The 23,494-nt window shown below is 28.7% G+C and overlaps 1 protein-coding gene across 6 annotated transcripts in view; it reads left to right on the top strand.

The window, feature by feature from the left end:
• LOC107456785 (putative fatty acyl-CoA reductase CG5065) overlaps nucleotides 1-23,494 on the top strand; it is a 65,040-nt gene that overhangs the window by 21,189 nt on the left and 20,357 nt on the right. For 3 of the 6 annotated variants that reach the window (XM_043051088.2, XM_087165027.1, XM_043051092.3), the window contains exons 2-8: nucleotides 3,664-3,737; nucleotides 6,613-6,707; nucleotides 7,859-7,975; nucleotides 10,153-10,328; nucleotides 13,227-13,299; nucleotides 14,080-14,186; nucleotides 16,532-16,709. In XM_043051088.2, coding sequence (XP_042907022.1) covers nucleotides 6,621-6,707; nucleotides 7,859-7,975; nucleotides 10,153-10,328; nucleotides 13,227-13,299; nucleotides 14,080-14,186; nucleotides 16,532-16,709 — 738 coding nt within the window. In that variant the 5' untranslated portion in view covers nucleotides 3,664-3,737; nucleotides 6,613-6,620. Of the gene's footprint in view, nucleotides 1-3,663; nucleotides 3,738-6,503; nucleotides 6,708-7,858; nucleotides 7,976-10,152; nucleotides 10,329-13,226; nucleotides 13,300-14,079; nucleotides 14,187-16,531; nucleotides 16,710-23,494 lie in introns of all 6 variants that reach the window. The other 3 variants (XM_043051087.3, XM_043051089.3, XM_071185583.2) reach the window with 2 other exon arrangements.

The raw sequence follows: 23,494 nt of genomic DNA, 5'->3' as shown, positions 1-23,494 counted from the left end.
AAAATTGCTATAAAATAAATTTTTTTACTAACGTTCATTTAAAAAAAATGCTGTGTTATAATAAAAATGCCTATTAAAAGAAAAGTAAATTGATTAAAAGAAAAACAGACCAAAAAGATTTTTTTTTCTTAGTTCCTAAAACAAAACTTTAACAATGAAAGTCAAAGTTATCTATGTTACTGGTTATCTATATTATAGTACAGGGAAAAAGTGACAATAAATTAATAGTTGTTCCCTAAAAATACTGTAAAAATGCTATGTTATAATAAAAACAGCAAAAATGAAAGAAAAAACAACTTTCTGAATTCTTAGAACAAAAAGTATTGAAAAAATGAGGAAATTGACTTATCTGAATATAATTTTTTTTTTTTTAAAGAAAAAGCAGAGGTGCAAAAATTTGAATTCACTGTAAAGTAATCTAGTTTCAATTCTTCAAATTTTGTTTTTCCACGTGTCTTCTAGAAGATAAATTTGCAAGCCGTGTTCAGAAACAAGGATTTTAAAATTTAACGAATTTGTGTAAAAATTATATCTTATAATAAACAATACTATAATGTAGTTAAAAATATGATTTTATATTATTCCTTATCAAATCTATATAAATTCAAAAAAAAGTTGAAAAATACTTTTCTGAAAAATACTGTGCTGAATATTTAGCAGATCATTTGGCCAACTAAATTTTGACAAAAGGGTCAAATACTTATTACATCCCTAATTTAAATGCAATGTAAGTGCAGCCTGAGAAATTCACCAAGTGGAGGAAATGTGAATTTTCAAACTGTTCACTGTTTGTAATTTTGATTTCAATTTTTTGTTTTGTTAAGTGATATTTTTTGGTACAAAAAAAAGAAAATGCTTGCTATATAAAAAAAATCTAATATTCAATAAAAAGAAAGTACAATAAGTATTAAATTTTATTTTGAAGTATAACAGTTTTGTTTTAATTTTCGGTTAATTACTATGCAAAAAAATCTAATATTCAATGAAAAGAAAAATAAAGTACAATAAGTATTAAATTTTATTTTGAACTATAACAGTTTTGTTTTGATTTTAGGCTTTTGTTTAAATTTCATAAATTTTCTTCAATTGAAATATTTAATTTGTTGTTGTTCATTTACGTCTCACTAGAGCTGCACAGAGGGCTATTGGCGACGGTCTGAGAAATATCAATGAGGATGATCCAAAGACATGCCATCACAATTTTGATCCTCTGCACAGGGGATGGCGCCCCCGCTTCGGTAGCCCGACGATCTGCATGGGAAGTAGAGCAATTTACGGTAGAACAGTTTAACGAGGACCAATACTGAACACCCTCGGTTCGTACGCAGACTGATCCAAGTGGTCACCTACCTGCACACTAACCGCAGCCATTGATGCTTGCCTTCAGTGATCTGCTGATCTTAACTATCAGTCCACTGAGGGACAAATATTTCATTTAAATTTATAATACTTAATATGTACTTAATTTTTTCCTACTTTCACTCTGTGAGCATTGCAGTTTTTTTTTATTAGAATTTATTTTTGATATGAATTTTTGTATTGCGTTAAATGATAAAAAAAAAATAAATAAATAAAAAAAAAACATTTCTTTTCTCCAATGTTTATTTATTTTAATAAATCTATTTTTGAATGAATACTAATAATTGAAGGCCTTTAATTTTCTACATATATATTATTAAGTTTATTGATAAAAAAAATTAGAACACTAATGTTTAGCTAAATGTTAGTACATTTGCCATCAACATGTCTAAATACATGTGTGGCCCTTTGTTAGTCAACCTGCTGTTAAAGTGGCCCTTCACTCAAAAAGGTTGTGCACCCCTAATATAAAACCTTAATTATTCTGCTGAATTCAAGAGTTGATTTCCTATGATTAAGTACAAACAAAAAATCTATAAGAAAAATATCTCACTTGTCTGTATTTCAATAGTTAAGTTCCCTCTCTTTTATATCCTTCCCACCCCAGTTTTAAGTCCAGTAAATGGTTATTCATAAGGAAATAAATGCATTAGGAAACAAATGAAACCACTCAAAACAGTTTATCAAGAATTTCCAGGAGAGGTAAAATGTGGTAAATATGTAGCTATGCATAGTTGCCAACTCAACTGGGTTTTTTTTTCCAGTAGACTACTGGATTTTGTCAGTTTCTCCTGGTGCACTGGTTTAATTCTGGCTTTTGTACATTTTAGAAAATTCTCTAATATTCTCTAAAATTGAGTAAGTTTCCTACAAAAATCCCTTCTGAAATAGAATTTTTATACAGATTATTGCTTGAATATTTAAATAAGTATTACTAGTAAATAATGAAGTGAACCTCATTTATAGAAATCAGTTCAAACTTTTTTTGTTCTAAAATGTTCAGTTTATTTTTATTCTGAACTCTCTTTTTTATTAATTAAAAATATCTTTTAACTATCTTTGATGAATTAAATGCCTATTAATGTTCAAAATTATGAATAAACATAATACATAATGTTTCACATTTATTTAATGTCAATCATAACTGGAAAATATTGCAGTTTTTCTATTTTGATGACTGTAAAATCCCTATAAGTCCCTATGTGTAAAATATTTAGTATATTATGCAACAATTATTGTGAAATTTACATTTCGTAAAATCTTCTGGTTTTTTTCCTATCCATGTTGGCAGCTATGGATATGTAAAGAAAGGACCTGATTATAATCCCAGAAAGCGTTTGACCTTACAGCAACATTGTGTTGGAATTTTCTTTTCATTGTCACGAAAATGTTTGCACTAAAAACCTTCTTTCCATCGAACACAAACTCTAAAATTTCAAACCTTTTATCCTAAAAGGATTAGAAATTATATTTAAAAAATTTTTAAAAAATATTGCCACTAAGGTTAAAAAAAAAAAAAGAAAAAAAAACGAATGGTAAACCTTTTTATTATAGTTCTCATGATATGGTAAACAGAAATACAAAACGAAAGCTTTTTCCAAGGGAACGAACTAATACAAATATAAACCTTTTGCGCAGAAATATTAATAAATATTTTTAAAAAATTGTGTGTGAAACACTTCTCAAAGAAAAGCAAATAAACAAACGAAATAACTTATTTTGTTTGTAGTTTTCTAACGTCGTGTGAAACTATGCTATGCTAAGACCTTCTTTTAAGGTTTTCACGTAATCAAAACTTGGATTCGAAAAATAAGGAAAATATTTCTTGTCGGTGTACTTTTTTATACTGAACACAGCTAAAAACTTGTGTTTAAGAAAATAGACACAGCTAAAAATATGTGTTTATGAAAATGTAATGAAATGTGTGAACCTAAATGGGATAGAAAAGAAATAATTTTTTCCCGGAACTAAAAGCTAGAAAGAGTATAATATGAAATTAATAATAACAGAAGCGTGCAAAATCATTGAAAAGTGACATCATGCTAGCGATAGGATCAAACTGCATTGTCTATTAAATTTCATGACAAGGTGGATTTTATCTGAGCATACAAGACGTTGCAAAAAAAAGGGAAAAAAACCTTATAATTACCTAGATTTAAGATTATTTTCACCTTCAGACTTGCTTTATTTAAGTGCTTATGGAATTATGCTGAGTGGAAATAAAACTATAATCTTGTAAAAATACAAAATTATAAAAAAAACACTGTCAGCTAGATGAATTAAAGACATATTTATTATTTTCAGCATGAAGGGCTTGTATGCTGATGTGTAATATTAAGAAGCCATTTAAAGTCTCCTTCTCTCTACACTAAAGATTGGTAAGTTGCTAAAACAATTATGGGAAGTTATTTTAAAAACATGTCATTCTGTAATTGGCTGATTAATTTTTTTTAAAGTGTGACACCTTTTTAGGATGATGCCTGTAGTCTGACCACCTCCTGACAATAAAATATCTGTAATATAAGTAGCTTCATGGGAAATGTATTTCAGTCGAACCTCATTAACCAGGGGTCTGTCCAGGCCAAATTTACTACCGTTTAGCGGTACCTTCACAAATTCAACTTTAGGAAAAACGGTAGTTTCACAAAATACTTTTTCTTAAAATTTTATTTTTTTATTCCTTAAGAAACGATAAATCTATATTTTTACCATATTTTTTGTGTTGATTTTTTAATATAATTTTTAATTTTTCACAAATTATGTCTAAATTTTCACAAAAAAGGTACCTTTCAGAAAAACCTAGACAGACCTCTGTTAACGTGAAATACCGCTTTACGTGAAACACATCTTTGGTCCCCTGAGTCAGCAATCAATTATTGTTTTTAAAATGAAATTTTCAAGCTGATTATTGCTTAACATTAATTAGGTATGGTAGTATAATGATATAATATAATAGGTATCTGATAGTTATTTTATAACCGTCGTTGAACAGCCGACCCAATTTAATGGGTTTACGACTACTAATGTTCAACTCCGTAGCCTTGTAGTTTTGTACCCAATCCGGAAGGGATTAACTCCTAGATCGAGTCTTGGGAGAAATTTGCTTTCGTGGAGGACATTTTAATGGAGCTAACCTGCATTTGCGTTATATGGAGAGCAAGATCACGAGAACCTCCCACGGTTAGCCTGACGGCAAGGGGACTCTAACCCATGATCCGTCTATCATTGAGGACATTTTACGTCAGCGCTGTGGTCTGTGCAAGCCAGATGTAGAATTTGTTTAGACTGGAGGCGAACGTTCTATCACCTGAGCCATTGCGGCTCTGACCGAGTTATTGTAATGAATGAAGAATAAAATTCCAATTATTCATTTTGAGGAATGCTTATTACCCATTGCCAAAATGGGTCTTGGTTTGGATTTGATAAGGTTTCAGCTGCATTCAAGAGTAACAGTAAACAGTCCGCAAGCAAAGAGTAACAGTAAACAGTCCTAAGGCGACCGCTGCTGTTTTTCTTTATCTTTTCACTAGCAGGCATTTTTAATGTATTTATATAATAATAATTTAAAGTATTTTTTATATTCTTGTTATTATGAACATATAATGACTGGCTTGGCGGTGATTTCAATATAATTATGAATGCTGAAGAAGGAAAAGTATTTTGTGACGTCTTGAAACTTACATAGGCAGGATTTGAAAACCAATTCGACGACAAACATCCATGGAGACAGTTTTTGCAACCCATGATTTGAAATGTTGTGGCATTTAACAGAGTCAATCCAGAAAGAAAAAGCAATGACCAATGGGTATCCAGTGATTGTAATAAGGCGATCACAACTTTTTTTTCCTATTTTCTTCCTTTGTTAGGAATAGCAGGTGAGCAAATAGATGAAATAGTAGAAATAAAATAGTTTAATTAAGTAATTAAAACTTAAAAGCTTATTTTAATTTGTTTGTTTTATAATTGTTTGCATACATTAATGTAGTACTTAATAATACGTAATAAATTGTTTTCATGTTGCATCAGATAAAAAAAAATTCGGTTAACGTGCACTAATTATTATACTCCCACCGATTTCGCATTAATGAGGTTCGACTGTAATAATTTTTGTTCGGCACAGCTTTTGTTGTGTAGTCAGGAGAGTATCAACAAAATAATGGTTCTTTCATAGGATGCTTGCTTGCAATTTCTTTTAATTACTCGTATAAATTTTAGGTACTTCAATTGCATTCCAATCTTACCACTATAATCGGTATATTTAACAACAGAGCTTAAAATAGTACTCAACAGCCTGTGTTTTAAAAAATGTTTGCATTTTCTTTCCCACTGATGCGTAGTGTCGTGCCATTTTTGCCAAATTACTTGATATTTAAAAAAATTATCAAATAATAGGGTGATTAAAAGTTCTTAGTGCTTACTTTCATGAATTTTTTAATAGTTTAAAAGTTTACAATAAATCATGTAGTCATCATTTTCCTCCCTCTCCCCTCTAACATAGGGAGAAGGGTTTTCCCACCTAGGAAGTTTAACAAATTTGCTGAAAAGAAATATGTATGTTACCAGCTTAGAACATGATATGTAGCATTTTTAAAAAGTGCTTATTTTCGATTTTTAAAAGCCCTTAAAGATGCTTTTTTCATTGGGTGTTTTTAAAACGGGCTTAATTTTCCCTTTTCGAAAAGGAGATTTTTTCTTTACCACCTCGATTTTCGCCATGTATTATGAAAAATCGCGCTTTTAATAATCTATTCTATGCTTTCACAAATCACTCAACCACAATCTATTTTGGCCTCCAGTCGGTCCATAACATATGAAAGCGCCAATCATGATTCATGTTTGATGAAATACTGAGCTGGGTTTGGTGAGATTCTTGCACTCTCCATTGCAACTCAGCTGCATTTTGCTAGATGTTCTCAATTTCAAGTTTCATTATTCACCGTCTGATACGAGCAGAAAAACCTCTTGATCTTTTTGTAATGTCTAATATAATCAAGAAAAGAGTTCTTTGTCAAAAACTGATTATTTTATCATGATCATGTAAAGTCTTTGAAAACTATTTTTCATTTTGTTAATGTATATAGTGCTTAAAAAATATTTTTGAATGCTTAAAAAGTACTTAAAAGGTGCTTATTTTTTGTTGATAGATTTGGCCACGCACCCTGTGGAAGTATTATCTAAAAATGTTCCAAGCATATTTGTTAAATTAATTTTGCACCTTTTTAGATGAGAATTCACTGTTACCATGTTTTGCAGCATTTAAAATGGCAGAGTCTAGCTCATCAAATATCGCAAGTTTCTATGCTGACAGAAGCATCCTTATCACAGGAGCAACTGGATTTATGGGCAAGGTGACAGTTTATTTCTATTTTATGAAAATAAAAATGATTATGTTAAAAAATTAAATTTCTTTGTGTCAATAATTTTTGTTAATGAACTAAAATTCATCAATAAATTTTCCATTCTTTTGCACATTTTTTTTAAAAGTTAATTTAAAAAAAAAAAAAAAAAACAGAATAGTTCAGACATTGGTAGTTCTTTTTCAAAATTTGCAATTGTTTCATCATTATTAGAATTCCAACTTTAAAAAAGGTTATTTTAGGGTTTGGAAAGCTTTTGTAAAATTAATATAAAATGAATTCGTTTTGCCGGGAGAAAAATGAATTCTGTAGAATAGAGATTGTAAAAGAGAGAAAGTTTGTTACTCTTTCGTTCAAAAGTTGACTTATATATTTATTAGATATTATCAATTCATAAAAAAATACTAATTTTCATTACATCAGTATGAAACAGTTGTATTCACTATTCAGTGTGATTACATCAGTCTAAAACCCATATTTTACTGATGCTTATTTGACTACTTGCGAAGGATGTTCGTATGTATTTGATGAGATATTTCGCAGGAAGTAACAAAACTATTGAATTGTTATAAAAGTAATACAAAAATGATTTATTAAGAAAATTATTGTGAGCCTCGTAAAATCTTGTTCACTGCTATTTGACTCGCTAAGAAATAAGTTTTCTATTTTTCTTTTCGAAATTTCAACGAATTAGGGTAAAGATTTTAAGTCCTCTTTACTCGACAAAGATTCAAACTGGTCGCGTAAAGAGGCACAAATAAACAGCAACGGGCACAAATAAACAGACATGATACCATGGAAATAAACTAAGCGAGTTGTTATTCTTGTGACCACCAAGCACTTGCATTATTAAAATATCGATGGGAGTACTTAGCAGAATACTTGTGACCTGAAGGAGATTTCACTGCAAACATGTGCGGCAGACAACATGCAAGCGATACAAAAGTGTTACTCGTGTCTCTGAAGAAATCCAGCATTCTTGATCAGAAGTTACAATTTTTTTTGGTTCCACTTTTCCCTATTAATTTCATTAATAGTATTGGAACACTTGTATTCTTTATCTTAATTATGTAGACTAATTTTTAATAACATTGATTTCCTATCGGTGAAATGTTTTACCTATAATATTATATTGTTTCTAGGTTTTGGTAGAGAAACTGCTCAGATCATGTCATTCTGTCAAAACAATTTATGTTCTCCTTAGACCAAAAAAAGGTCAAGAACCTAAGCAGAGGTTAGAAGAACTTCTGCAAGCAAAGGTAAGTTGCGTTTTTTGTTGTACTGTTGTGTTAAATATTTATTTAAGATACATATAATACACACACACAGTAGAACCACAGTTTTACATCATACGATCTCCCGCTTCTTATGTCATTTTCTGCTGGTCCATGAAAATTCCCTATACCAATAATAAATTATTCCAGATTTTATGCTACATTTGTTAAAAAAAATCCTGCATGTAGGAGTCAACCTACCTTAATAAGTAAATATCCATAGATATCAATTAATACAACTGAAGGAAATCGCTCATAAACAATAACAGTTTTTTTAAATAACAACAAAAACAGTTAATTCATTAAATGATGCCAAAAGACTCATGATATTCTATACTTCAAAATATGGTTCCAATTAACCTTAAAACACATCACACACATTACATATGGCGCAATTGTCTGATGGTCTAGAACTAAGATGAGCTCCATCAGGTCTCGTCTTTAGTGAGATGAATTTGTAAAATGTGTTTAGATAAACTTAATAATGTAAAAATAAACAGGAAAGAAGCAACAAATAATGAAGAATATCAAAATATTGTACAATTTTGAGGAATGATATGTTGGAGGACAGAAAAATCTGATTTGTAGTAATGCAATGCTAAACTAGTGTAAGTAGAACTGAGAGAAAATTTTCAATTTATTATTTAATATACCATTTAAAATTTCCTGGTTAGTATATTATAAAAAGTAACTTTGTCTTTTTACGTACATGTAACTTAGTCCTTAAAAATTAGGCTTCTCATATATATTTTGTTTTATACAAATCATACATTTTTCCTTGAAATGAGTTTTAATTTAAAATATTTGATTTAGATATAGTATTCTTTGATATTATTGAATCCTAATTTTGTTATTATTACTCTAAATATTAATTATTTAGATTAATTAAACTGAATTTGAATTCCTGTAGAACACGAGTCATACCAAACTTGGGGATTAGGTGTTATACTCCGTTGCAAGTTAAGAAAAGACTGTTGTGGTATAGGATTTAATGAATCATCCGCGATATAGTTCCGTTTTATTTCATTATCAGATTGTACTAATATGCTTTCAAAACAATATAAAAGCTTCTAAAAGTTAAATACGTCAGACAGAAATTTAATTTGTGCTATTCTTTCGATATGTATCACAGAATCAATACAACAGTTTATAGTTTCATAATCTTACTGGAATCCTTGAATGGCTGCATGTTTTGATAAATAAGGAGAACATATGTTCTTGAAAAAGGAACAACTATATGATCTTGCAAGAATATTGAATTGATATGACCACTAAAAATGATGTTTCTCATGCCTGTAACAAATTAAATGTGAGATAAGCGAATAGCAATTTTTATTTATTTTAAATACATTTTATAATTCATTTTTAAAAAAATTATGCCAATAAAATTTAAATGTCATTTAACTCTCGAATTTTGCAGGAAATAAAACAATAATTTTCATTCTATAAGTTTTTTTTCTTATTTTACACAATTTTAAGAAATCAAGCTAAACGATAAGGCTATGCGTCAATAGTTTGGGGGACGTTGATGTATGTTAATGCTGAAAACTTGACATTCATTTTGATGCAAACAAGTTCTCTCTATTGGGATAATGTTTTTTTTTTTCTTATCTTGCAACTGAGTAACATGCATGACAGATAAAATTATATCGAATATAACTTACATTTATTTCAGACTGAGTGGGAAAAAATTCTTAAAATAAAAAAGAAATGTCTTTGAAAAAGTTTTCTTAAAAATCTGAATTAATTAAATGAAGAAAAAATAATTAAATGACAAATTCTCTTATTTATTTTTTAATTTCTATGTTTTTATCCTGCTTCTACCATATTTGTTCAAGAGGTTCCTAATATCTCATCATGTTGTTTTTTTTATGAGTAGTGATCAACTATAGTATTTGTTAAAATTTCATTGTGTACTCTTTCATGTTGCAGTAAATTCTGATTCTATTTAAATGTCTTTAGAAATCATAGCTCTTCAGAAAATATTATTAACAAAAGTTTCGTTTATGTGTCTGAGGTGTTTCAATTTCTTAAAAGGAAACAGCCTACTAATAGTGTCTGAAAATTGAAATACCTATAATATTAAATGTGATGCAACTCTCTAATTTTGCGGGGACATCATGTTGCAGTAAATGTTGTTAATAAGAGTTATTTTCCTGTAGGTGTTTGAACGTCTTAAGAAAGAACAGCCCAATAGTGTCTCAAAATTGATTGCGATTCATGGAGATTTGACACTGCCAGGATTGGGAATTAGCTCATCTGATCAGCTGCTTCTCACCACAGATGTATCCATTGTATTTCACTCGGCTGCCACAGTCAAATTTGATGAAAAACTGAAGTGAGTTCTTTCTTTATTAAGTACCTAATAACTGTAGACAATATGCATTGTATTGATCTAGGAAGCGTATAAATAATGAAAGTTACAGCTTATTCTATTTTAATAAATCAACAAAAATTCATTATCCCTTTCAGGGTTGACACTCCACATGGAGAACAAGGAAAATACATGGATAAGGAATTTAATAAAATAATAGGGAATTAAGTTTTTTTTGCTTGTTAAAACTTAGTTAATGAATCTATTTATAAGGTTCATGCACGTTTTCAATCTTTATAAATCAAACACCAATTTTTCTAAATTTTAAAAAAAAATTTAATTCCGAAAAAAGTAATGTACACCTTTTCTAAAGTATGTTATGATCCATAACTAAAGACGTTGTTAAACTATTTCACTCCTAAACAATCAATAAGGTCTCTTGTCATTTGTAAGGGAAGAAGTGAAAAAAAAAAAATGTGAAAAACACAGGTTATGAGACCCCACATGTTGCCACATTAAATGCTCTCAATTCCTCTATTTTTATAATCAATTTGACCCCTTCACCTAACACAGCTGATTAATAAAAGAGAATATAAATCTTGTCAATATATAATTAATTTCAATTAATGTTTATTTAAAATTTTGTTGGCATAATTGTACGAGCAAGAATATGCAAATGATGTTGCACCTCATTGCTATGAAGTGCATGCATACTGAAACCTGTGTTTTTCTTGTTGAAGTAAGTATCACATGATAGCAATGATATTTTTCTTGATTTAAATTTATAATAAATAGATTTTCTTTTACTAAACTCTGTCTTAAATTAAATCTGCATTCACAAAAATCATTTGAATGACTTACTTTTCTTTTCATGCATTTCTATTCCATTTGCCCTTGACCTGTAATTGAAAATGAACTCTACTATTCTGCTTATATTATTCCTGCACATCTGACTTCTCCTTTCATACATAGCATAATAGACTACAGGATGGTCACGTTTTCATAACCTGTAAATTATCAATTTATTTATTTACTTCTCTTAAGATTTCTTTTAAATATCCCTAACAAACAAACTTCCATTAATCAATCCTTTACTGTCCACGCTATAACAGTCCATATTCATTTGAAAAGAGAGAAAAAGGCAACTTTTTGCTTATATAATTATTAAATAACAAACATTGGAGTTGGTAAAATATTTAAATTTCACATTGAAACACTTCATTGAAGAAGGTAAGAAAGAATCTATCGGATGCTAATGAAAGAGGTTTAAGAAGTCAAGAAATAGTTGCCGATTGCTAAAAACAATTTTGGAGCTGAGCAACAAATAACATATTGTTAATAAAATACTATTAATAGAAAATATTGTTATTAAAATACTGCAATAATGAATTTATAAACTGATTTAAAAAATTGTTAACTCATCATCATCAATGGCTCGACCGCCCAGGGTGGGCCTTGGCCTCTTCCAGGCAAACCTTTTTCCTGCTAGTGTTTTCTAGTTTTTAGTTATTAAGACCAGAATGTATTTTTCTAGGCCATCTATCCATCTGAAATTCGGCTTGCCTCTTTCTCGTGCGCCTACTGGTCTAGCATTGAAAACTCTTTTTGTGGTACGGTCTTCGTCCATTCTGATGATGTGGCCTAACCATTTTATTTTTTGTCGTTTAATAAAGTTAATAATGTCAGGTTCATTATATGAGTGATAAAGCTCTAGATCTGCTAAGCCACTCACCATTTTTTTAAATTCCTCCTAAAATACTTCTCAATATCTTTCTCTGAAAGGTACCCAACATAGCCTCATTCGTACGAGATATGGTCCAGGTTTCATAAGCATATGTTAAAATTGATCTTGAAAGAGATTTACATAATAAAACTTTTGATCGTCTATGAATTACATTAGATTTTATGTATTTTTGAATTCCATTAAAACATTTATTGGCTATAGTAATTCTTCTTTGTATTTCCATTGTAATAGTGTTCCTGATTTAGATTACAGAACCTAAGTAAATGAAATTATCAACAACTTCAAATTTACATTGTTTAATTTCTAAATGGGTGTTATTGAAGCTTGCTTTAGTACAGGGCAAATATCTTTTATTATAGATTCTTCCTTGTTTCCTTCAATGAAGTGTTTCAATGTGAAATTGAAATGTGTTACCAACTCCAATTTTTGTTATTTAATTATTAAATAAGCAAAAAAATGGCCTTTTTTTTCTTTTTTTCAATGAATAATATTTATTATAGTGTGGACGGAAAAGGATAGATTAATAATGCAAGGGAAGTTAGTGAGTAGGGAGGGGGTATTATTCAGAGGAAATCTTAAGAAAAGTACATAAATAATTTATGGGTTATGAAAAAGTGACAATCCTGTAGTTTATTGTGCTATGTATGAAAAGGAAAGTCAGATAATATAGTAGAGCTCATTTTCAATCACAGGACAGAAACTATGTTTGAGTGAATAGGATAGAAATGCACGAAAAGAAGTAATTTAAATACATTTTGTAAGTGCAGATTCAATTGAAGACAGACTTAGGTGAAAGAAAGTCTATTTATTATAAATTTAAATCAAGAAATTTCTAACTTGCGATAAATAACGTGACAGCATTTAACAAAAGAACATGAATTTACTAACAGTAATTATAATTATAAATTTGCTTGAAAATCAACGTTAAAAACAAAGCCACTTTCAAATTTTTTTGCCCCCACTATTTCTCTGAATTACTTTTTCTGGTTTTCAATTACCATACTTAAGACAAGGATATTTTTTTTATTATTAATGTAAAAATTCCAATAATATATTAAAATTATTTTAAATGAGTATTTAAAAGAAGTATTTCAAGGACACTCTTTTTTTTTTAAAAAAAACTTAAGCTTTCAGCTTGTTATTTACCTTTCTAATTGTTTTTCAATTTTCATTTTCAGGCGTTCTGTTGATATGAATGTTTTGGGAACAAGGCGACTTGTTGAATTGTGCCATAAAATGGAACACTTAGAAGTTTGTAGCATTTTGTCAAATTTTCTTTTTTCTTTTGATAAATGAAATCTTGCAAATTATGTAGATTTATGTATTGAATTAAGCAATCCTTTTTTTTAAAAAAACATTTTTAAAAAGCATAATTTTAATTTAAGTAACTAGTGCAATTTAGAAAAAAAATTGTTTTTTTGTATTGCAATTATTTTTTTTTAATCAGACTTAAATAAAGGAGAAACTAATATTTTTGAGAAATCTTATCAAAATTATATTCTTGATAATTTTATTATTTAAATTGCATTGTTTAAAATTCAGTTCTGTGTTTCAAGAACTATTTACCGTATAGTACAAAACTAATTTTCTTTTATAATTTTCAATGAAATTTTAAAAGTGAAGACTAATTATCATTAAATTATCTTAGTTGTACATTCTTGACCCACAATTTACTCTTGTATTTATATCTGAGGGATATTGATCCATTATGAGTTAGTACTGCTGTAGTTCATTGCCATAGCAATATATTTACTTAAGTATTAAATGATAGAGAAATAAAACAAAAATGTACAATTTATTATGTCTTATAAATTTTTCTTTCGTTGTTCTAACAAACATTCAATCTAAACTGCAAGAATTTTTACGTGCAAAAAGCATGTCAGGCAATGTAATTTTAGAGCTCTGGCATACACATTGTAGGAAACTTGTTATTCAATCCTTTAAAATTGCAGCATATTTCTAACTGTAGTGTCTATGTTATTAATTTAATTTATTTTGTACTTCATAATAATTTTGATTGTTTTTCTTAAGGCATTGGTCCATGTGTCAACAGCATATTGCAATTGTGACAGAGAACAAGTGGATGAAGTTGTTTATGAACCTCCAGTTCAACCTCAAAAAATTATTGACACAATTGAGTGAGTTATGTTTTTAGTATCTTTTAATATATTTTCTATTACATTTTTTTAAAGCACCTATCTACTTTTTATTAATTTTATTGTTTGCTTTCTTTTCCAAAAAAAAGTCTCCCTGATCAATTTTCTATAAAGTTTAGTATTATCTGTGACGAAATGTTTTTTAAGAATTGCTCTCTAATATCACCCAATGTGTGTGTCGTAAGGATATCAACAGGAACATGATCCAGATTGTTGTTTGTATGTTTTTTTCTTTTCTTTTCTTGGTCAGTTTTTGCACGATTTTGTTTAAAAAACCTCCCTGATTATCTTTTTGATTCTTATGAAGATAATCTTTCTTCAAGTAGCAGAAAATTGAAGCAATGAAATCATTGCATGCTGAGCAACTCTGTAAACGAAATGGAAAGTAAAGAAAAATACCAATGTATAATGACTAACATAAATAAAATAACATGAGAGTTTTGATGTTACTGTATGCATAGTTGCCAACTCTACTGGATTTTCCAGTAGACTACTGGATTTTGCTAGTTTCTACAGGTTTAATGAAAATTCTTCTAGTTTTTGTACATTTTGGAAAATTCCCTAAAAGTTATCTAAGTTTCCTAAAGAAATCCGCATTGAAATAGAATTTTTGCACAGATTATTGCTTGCTTGAATATTTAATTAAGTATTACTAATATATAACTAAGCATGCCTCATTTATAGAAATCAGTTTAAGACTTTTTTTTTCTAAAATGTTCAGTTTATTTTTATTCAGAGCTCCATTTTAATTTAAAAAAATCTTAATTGTTTTGTATGAATTAAATGCCTATTACTATTCAAAATTCTGAGTAAACATAATGCACTACATTTCAAGCATATTTTATACCTATCATGACTGGAAAATAATGCAGTTTTTCTATTTTGATGGCTGTAAAATCCCTAGAATTCCCTGTGTGTAAAATATTTAGTACATTATGCAACAATTATTGTGAAATTTATATTAAAATCTTCTGGTTTTTTTTTCTATTCATGTTGACAGCTATGGATATGTAAAGAAAGGACCTCATTATAATCCCAGAAAGCGTGTAACCTTACGGCAACATTGTGTCGAATTTTTTTTTTTATTGTCACAAAAGTTTTTGAACTAAAAACCTTTCATCTTAAAAGGATTAGAAATTATTTATAAAGCTTTTTTAAAAAATATTGCCACTTAGGTAAAAAAGTGAAAAGCTTTTTCCAAGGAAGCGAAATAAGGCAAATATAGACCTTTTACACAAAAATGTTAAGAAAATTTTATGCAAAACACTTCTCAAGGAAAAGCAAATAAAGAAACGAAATAGCTTATTTTTTGTTGTTTTCTAATATCATGAGAAACTATATGTACTATGCTGAAACCTAAAAATCTCCTTTGTGTAAAATATTTAGTACATTATGCAATAATTATCATAAAATTTATATTTTGTAAAATCTACTGGATTTTTTTGCTATCTATATTGGCAAAATATGAAATCATTTATAAAATAAAATTACAACAAGGAAATACAAGCAGAAAGATCAGCCTATGGGGAAATGAGTTTTAAAAAAAAATACATAAAATGCATTCCAACTGATAAAAGGTATAAAACAAAAAGGGTAAAAAATTTTGGACCTTATTTTCCAGTTAAAAGCTTTGAAGGTCAGAAATCTGAATAAACGAAAAAAGGTTTGTTTATCAGGGTTGCTACTCCACAGGGAGAATGGGGAAAATACAGGGAATTTAGTTTCTTATTTTCCTCTTTTAAAAAATGGCGACCACTCAAAGTGTAATCAATGAGATATTTAAGGATGATATTTCAGCTATGCTAAACTATTTCATTTATGAATGTGCAATATTTAAGCATGTTCAGCTGTTCCTTTTTTTTCCCTTTAAGTTTTTCCAGCAATTAAAACTAATAAATAGAGTCCCCCCCCCCCCCCCCCCCCCGTGGCTGAATTACGGCGACATTGTCGAAGAACGTTAAAGTTTTTGCAGAAAAATGTTTTATTTAGGAAGGGAAAAACTTTGGTTTTCCTTCCTGCATAATTTTTAAAAAATGTTTTTTCAAAGATGTCTTTTTTGCTCATAAGAGAGGAGAGAAAAAATCATGATTTTTCAATTCTCATTTGGGATTTAACAAGATAGTCCGTAATAACTGGCTTCAGCTGGAATTTCAAATGCATAATCTAAAATCAAAAAATCAGAAATCCCGAAAGTTTAAAAGATAATTTGCTCTAGAAATGATGTCCTTCCTTTCATTTTTTTCTTTAAAAAACACCATATTTTACATACACTTATTTGAGTATCTCTTTTTTCAAAGAGTCCTATATGCTTAATGATTGTTATTCAGGTGGATGGATGAGGAGCTTGTGAATGTTTTGACTCCTCATTTGTTGAGGGGGAGGCCAAATACTTACACTTATACAAAAGCATTAGCAGAAACGCTGCTTGTAGAGGAGAGTGGAGCTCTTCCCGTTGCTATCGTAAGACCTTCGATTGTGACTGCAGCTTGGAAAGAACCTTTTCCGGTAAAGATTTTATTTTCAATTACTATCATCATTTCCTCATGTTCTTTTAGTTCTAGTTTTAGATTAATTAAAAAATTTAATTTTAATGTTTTTATTTTTATTTTGTCATAACTTCTTTTATTTTTATATGTATACATATATATATATATACATGGCATTTAATATCAAAACTTCTTTTGTTTAAATATCATTTGAAAAAGATGTAAACGTAAGATTTAAAACCAAGATCAGTTAAATCACAATTCAAGGTGTAGATTTTTAGAGTTTGATGGGGGTAGTGTCACACATATAGAGAAAAGAAAAACTTCTTTAATAAAAATATTTATGCTCATCTTGCTTTTAACTTCCTAACAATTTGACTATGTACAGTGCGCAAAAAAATATTCATATTAAATAACTTTCATTCTAATGATCTGATTTTCACATACTAAGTGCCAATCTTAATGGTTCCTGGGGGTGACCTCAAATATGCTAATTAGTATTTAGTGCTAACTATTAATTATGTTATGAAATTGGATACCAAAATATATTTTCTTTGAATTAACATATATTTTATTTTACATATTTGGATTCTTAAACTTCAAAATATAGTGGGGATATAGTCCCCATAGTTTGGTCTGGAGAGCAATCCAAAGTTTGGACCCCTAAATGTTAATTTCACTTTTTGCGTTTTTAGTTATCAGAATGTGATTATGTTTTACTTTTTAGTTTATTTTGTTCAATATTTGATACAATTTCAATAATATACATATATGTGCGTAGATTTGGAATGATATATGTATCAATTTCAATAGATATTTTGAAATTAGTTATTCGAAAGCATAGTCAAAATTTTTAAGCATCTTAAAATTTCTTAACATGTCATAGATCATCTTAATCTTAAAATAAATGTTTTAATTACCTGTCTAAACGTGTTTTGCGGAACAATTTTATCAACTATTTAATTAAATTTTAAAATTCTTGTCAAGTTTTTATTAAAAGAAAACTTAGAATTAATTGCCTGCTAGCTGAGAATTAAATCTTGTTAAGAAATTAAAAACATTCTGCTGTTTAAAATTATTCGATGCAAAACAGCTGACTATTTACTAGGTATACTATTTTTTCAAAAAATGACAATAAATTATTGATTGTCTTTTTATTGTTTCTTGTGACTTCATAACTTATCTAAAATAGTGTTGATGATTTATAAGTCACTACAAGGAGTATAAACATACTGAACATAAAGAGATGTTGAATATATAACCAAAGCTAAGTGTCTTGAAATATCTCAGTATCTTAAATGCCTAACATCTTAATTTTGAAATTAAATTTTTGGTTACCTGGCCCAGTGTGATTTACAGACCTAATTATTTTATTATATTTTTTTACCCTTTATGTTACCACATAGATTTTTTTCCTATAATATACTAAACTAGTTTGTTTAATTTTTATTGGTATTTAGAGTTTTTCTTTAAATTAACACTCATTTTAAGTAATTGCTACGTTGTTGTTTTTTGTTTTTTCTTCCGAGCCTCAGAACTATAGCCAGTTAGCTTTTCTTTGTTAAAATTACTCAGTGCAAAACGGACTGATCGTAGCAAATAAGTGAACCCTTTTCTCTAAGATTGAACGAACAAATTATTTATTTATTTACTTTTCTTTCTTATTTGTTTGGTTTGTGAAAAGTAAATACATATTAGTGCAATTCAAAAAACCACAACTGTTGGCTTTGTTTTTTGAATGATCAAATTTGAACTGAAATTTTATTTTGACATTTAAACTTATATATTACACAGTTAATTTTGGGAAAGTTGCTCTTTTAAAAAAATATATTGAAAATATTTACTTTTATTAAAATTATTTTTTCAACTTTAGCACAATTTCCCTAATATTATTATAGCATAATTTGTTATTAGAAAAATGTTTTATTTTGTTAAAAAAAAAACTAAAAATTGAAATTTGTAAAAAGATTCCGATTTGTACAAAGATTTTAGAATCAACTCATTTAAATAATGTGATAAATACTCAATTTTCGAAATTTTGAGAAAGGAAAAAACAAGTAGCGAGGCGGTTATATTTTTTCAGAAACTGTGAATACGAATTAGTCCTATATTTCGTCACGAGGATAAAATTACATTGCTCCAAGAAACTGACTCAATAATTTCATTATTTCCAGAATTGATAAAAACAAAGTATTGCTTGAAAGCTAAAATGAGAAGAAAGTTTTTAACTATTATTTATCAAAAATACACATAAGGGTGACCTTTGTGCTGAAATACAAAGTAAGGTAAGACAACGTTTAAGAGCACAAAAAATATATGAAATGCAGACAGCTGTTTCGGATGCTCAAAGGATGCTTCTGTTGCACTGATGAAGGTTGCCCTTTGAGCATCCGAAACAGCTGTCTGCATTTCATATATTTTTTGTGCTCTTAAACGTTGTCTTACCTTACTTTGTATTATTTATCAAGTTTAATTAACTTAATGATAGCGCTATCAAGACTAAGGATATGCGATGAAGGCCCCATTTACTATTGTACTAAAATACATTAAATCATAATTTGAATAATTTATTATTAAGCAAATTATTTAATATTTTTAAGCATATGTTCCATTTTCGCATTCAACTTTTGAAATTTTGTAAATGGAATTTTTTTGTGTCCTTTAAAAGTCTATTGAGGGTAGCAGTAAAAAGTAATTGTACTGCATTGATTTTTTTTAAAAATAGTGACGAGTTATTTTTTCAATCTAAGAACCTATGCCTTTTATCTTACATAAAACTTATTTTAATATTGCGTGAAGTAATTTATTATACTTTGTTACTAAATGAATAATCCCAATAAACTGAATTGAAAAGATAAAAACTTCATTGATTTAAAAAATAATAGATAATAAAAGTAGACATGTTTTGAGAATCCAATAATTAACCTCACTGGTCACTCACGGCTGACGATTCTCAAGAATGAGCCCTTATATTTGAACGTTCGAGACATGTCAACTTTTATTTTCCTATTTTTTGAAGCCAGATAAGTTTTTATCACTATTTTGATAAGGATTATATTCTCGTAAAAGTAAGCATATGAATTTTAATATTTTAACAGGATTCATATGGTCTTTAAAAAGGTTAGAGAACTGTAGCATCATTTTTATTTCTTTAAACTTTCTTGCCTAGAAGACTTGATTAAAGTTGTAAAGAGGATTACCTCTAAAATTTTGTAAATAGTTATAATAAGTTACGTAAATTTGATTTTGGTATGAAATCCTCGTATAAATGAAGTAAAAACATCGTAAAAAACCAAATTAATGTCAGATTAAAAAATCATAAATAATTTACAAATCGATCTAAATTTTCTTTTCAAAGGAAATTAAAGAGAAATGAGCTTTTTGTACAGAAATCAGCTTAGAAATCGTCTTGCCTAGAAACTTTGAGATATATTCTATTAACTATTAATAAATAAAACTTTCTGAGCAATCACAGAACATTATTTCTTTTTATTATCAGAACTTGTTTGCTTAGCAACAGAGTAAAATTAGGTCTCTATAATTTGTTTTAAAATATTCATTCGCTTCTCTGTTTTTTGGGCAAATATATATATAGCTTATAATTTATGATCCAATCTTTTCGAAATTTTGTCTACCTATTTTGATTGTCAGGAATCCAAATACGTACAAATATATATATATATATATGTTTATTCAGAAAACTTGCATTTTTGTGTCTGATTTTGTAACTAATTAATAGTTGCACCAATTAATTAGCATATTTGAAGTCACCCCCAGAAACCATTAAGATTGACACTTAATACGTGAAAATCTGATTATTCGAGGGAAAGTTATTCAGGGTCTTTCTTTTCTCACAGTAGCTCTCACAAATATGCTCTTTGGTGCCTTTTTTGAGTTTTTCTCAAATTAGTTATGAACATATGCACATAAACTATGCAGAGAAGTTTTCTAGTATTGCCATTGTTTTTGTGTACCTGCATGCTATAAACCATATTTTTTTACAAACATACATATAACCATGTTGGCTTGCTATACCAAAAGTTGAAATAGTTTGAAAGATTGTCTAGAGTATGCTACATTGAAAAGAAACATCAATAAGCTTCAAATATTATAAAAATGAGGTGAACAAAATCACAAGAAAAAGTAAGGTTTTTCTTGTGTCCACAAAATTTTTTGTTTTTGAGCATCTTATTTTGATATTTGTAAAACATATTTTTTTTTTAAGGAAATGTGTATTTTAAGTAAAAGCTACCAAATGTGTAGAAATTCCATTAATGATAAGCTTTGTGGTACATATTTTTGAAGTCATTTATAGTAAAGTCTCGATAGTTCCAGTTTCCCAATAATGAAAACTAGTGTGTGTGGGGAAATCAGTATTGCTCCCAAATAATAACCAACGCATTTACTACAACTTGTTTTTATTGTTGTTCACAGAGTCTACTGCACCCCTCCAAAACCACTAGCAGGAATCCCCCTTCCTTAAGAAAACTGTTTGCTAGGTAAAGGACTTGCAAAAGGTCAAGGTGAAAAGAATTGTTAAACAAACTTTCACTCCATTCCACATTCATTTGCATCTACATTCTAAATATTTATCAATTCTCACATTCTTTAAATAATAAGGAGTCAAGGAATTCTTTTATTTTAACAGGGTGCGTAGCGTTTGTAAAAAGTACTTAAAGGTGCTTTTTTCAGCTGGCGTTTTTAAAAAGTGCTTTTTTTCCGAATAATTTTTTTCTTCCCTTCAGTGATATCTGGTGGATCCCATGCATTTCACGAAAAATGGTGAGTTTGCTACGTAATCATTCACGCGGACTTCATGTCGTACCCACGTTATGACTTGCACATGCGCGCACACTTCAAACCGAAACCCGAGTGCTCCAATTCGGATAGAGAATATCAGATCCTTATGAAATGTTTTTCTTTCTAATTTATTTTAATTTTATTCTTGTTTATTTTATTTTATTTTACTTCAAACACTTTTTTTTGACGTAGGGGGTAAGGGTACTTTTGTTCTGAGTTCAGGGTCAAGTTGAATTCACTCTGATGTGGGATAGTACTGATTGTTTCGATTTACGCCCGTTTCTTTTCTTTCTTTTTTTTTTAACGCTAAAACTGTTTATAAAAAGTTTTTGTTCTTCAATAATATCATTGATTGAATATGAATTTTTTGAGTGCTTGAAAACTTTTTAAAAAGTGCTTATTTTTGATTCAAAGATTTGGCTACGCACCCTGTTTAACTTGTGATTGTAATTTTTAGTTGTGCTTTAAAGAATGTTTAGCTCGTTTGTAAATCTGCATTTTTATGATCAATTCTAAAAATAAAATAAAAATTTTAAAAAAAATTCTTGCAAGAAGTGTATTCTACTGATAAGTACTCTAATTTTTCTTTGGACAGAAAAGAATTAAATTTTTCTTTGAACAGAAAAAGAATTAAATTTTTCTTTGGACAGAAAATAATTGGAGATCAGAGATAAATTGGAAGTTGTCATAGAGAAATTTTCTGAGGAAAGCATTGGCTCACATTGGGCTGTCTGGCCAACTATGATGATGATCATCATCAAAACCATGAAAAGAGAAGTGCTCCAAGACACAAATAAGCAAGAAGAGATTAAACAGGGTTGCTGACAGGGTTGTAAACAAACCCTGAAACGTCCTTGAATTCTGCCATAGGGTACTTGAAAAGTACTTGATTTTTTAGGAATTAAAATAATACTAATCGTTCTTACAAAAAAGCAGTTAAAAAAATAATAAAATTCAAAGGAAGATTATAGAAATTCTGATCGATGCAATTTTTAATTCTTGAAGTGAAAAGAGGTTAAAGAAGATGCAAAACTTTTCTCTCCTAGATTTTTCACACCAGATTATTGTTCATTTCTCTGATGTTTTGAAAGCTGAAATTTCTTGCAAATTTAAGGGTTTTGACATCATAGTTTTCGAATGATATATATGGTGTTTAATCACTTTAGAAATATGTTCAATGTGTTAACTTCGTTATTACGACAGGTTAATATTGTTATCCTATTTGTTATTTTAATTTACCTACGAAGGATAATTAATTTTTTATCATTTATAATCAAATTTTAATATTTAGTTTTTACTGCTAATCAATAAAATTTAATTCTACAGGTTTTATTGATTATGAATAAACATTGTGATTTACATTAAACTGATTCTTGATTTACAGATCGGAATTCATATAAAATGTTCTACGAATTGCGATTTAAATGAAAGTGATTAATGAATCACATATTGAATATTACTTTAAAGTGATTTGCAAATTACTCATCAGGATTCACACATCATGATTTCAATTAAAGTTATTTCTGAATCATATAACGTGATACGTATTTAAGTAATTTCAGAATCACACCTCACAATTTTCATTCTAATAGTTTACAAATCATGCATTGTTAGAGCTAATTGCTGAGTTTGTTTAATAGTTTAGTCTTTTTTTATTGCATCTGCTTAGATTGGCCTATTAAAAAAGTGTGCAAAGTAGATAAAACAATATTCTTTTTGAAAAAGAAAGTTATACTCGTTTATGTCTTAATTGAGTAATAATGTATTTACCCATGGAAAGTGTTTGGTAGAAGTCATGGAACTAGATTTAATAGATACACTGCAAAAATCACAAGTGTAATACACCCTGTGGAATCCTACGGCAGTTGCTGCAATATCTTCTACAATATACGTAAGAGGATACCATTACAGGAGCTTGATGAGAACAAAATTTTATTTTATAACTTTCGTTGAACTCTCGATTCAATTCTGGGTTTACGACCACTGATCTTTAACTCCGTAGCC

This window comes from Parasteatoda tepidariorum, chromosome 5 (assembly GCF_982258835.1).
Source record: "Parasteatoda tepidariorum strain Cologne lab strain chromosome 5, Ptep-v5.0, whole genome shotgun sequence".
Taxonomy (NCBI): domain Eukaryota; kingdom Metazoa; phylum Arthropoda; class Arachnida; order Araneae; family Theridiidae; genus Parasteatoda; species Parasteatoda tepidariorum.
Note: the sequence above shows the minus strand (reverse complement) of the source record. Positions and strands in the feature narration are given on the sequence as shown.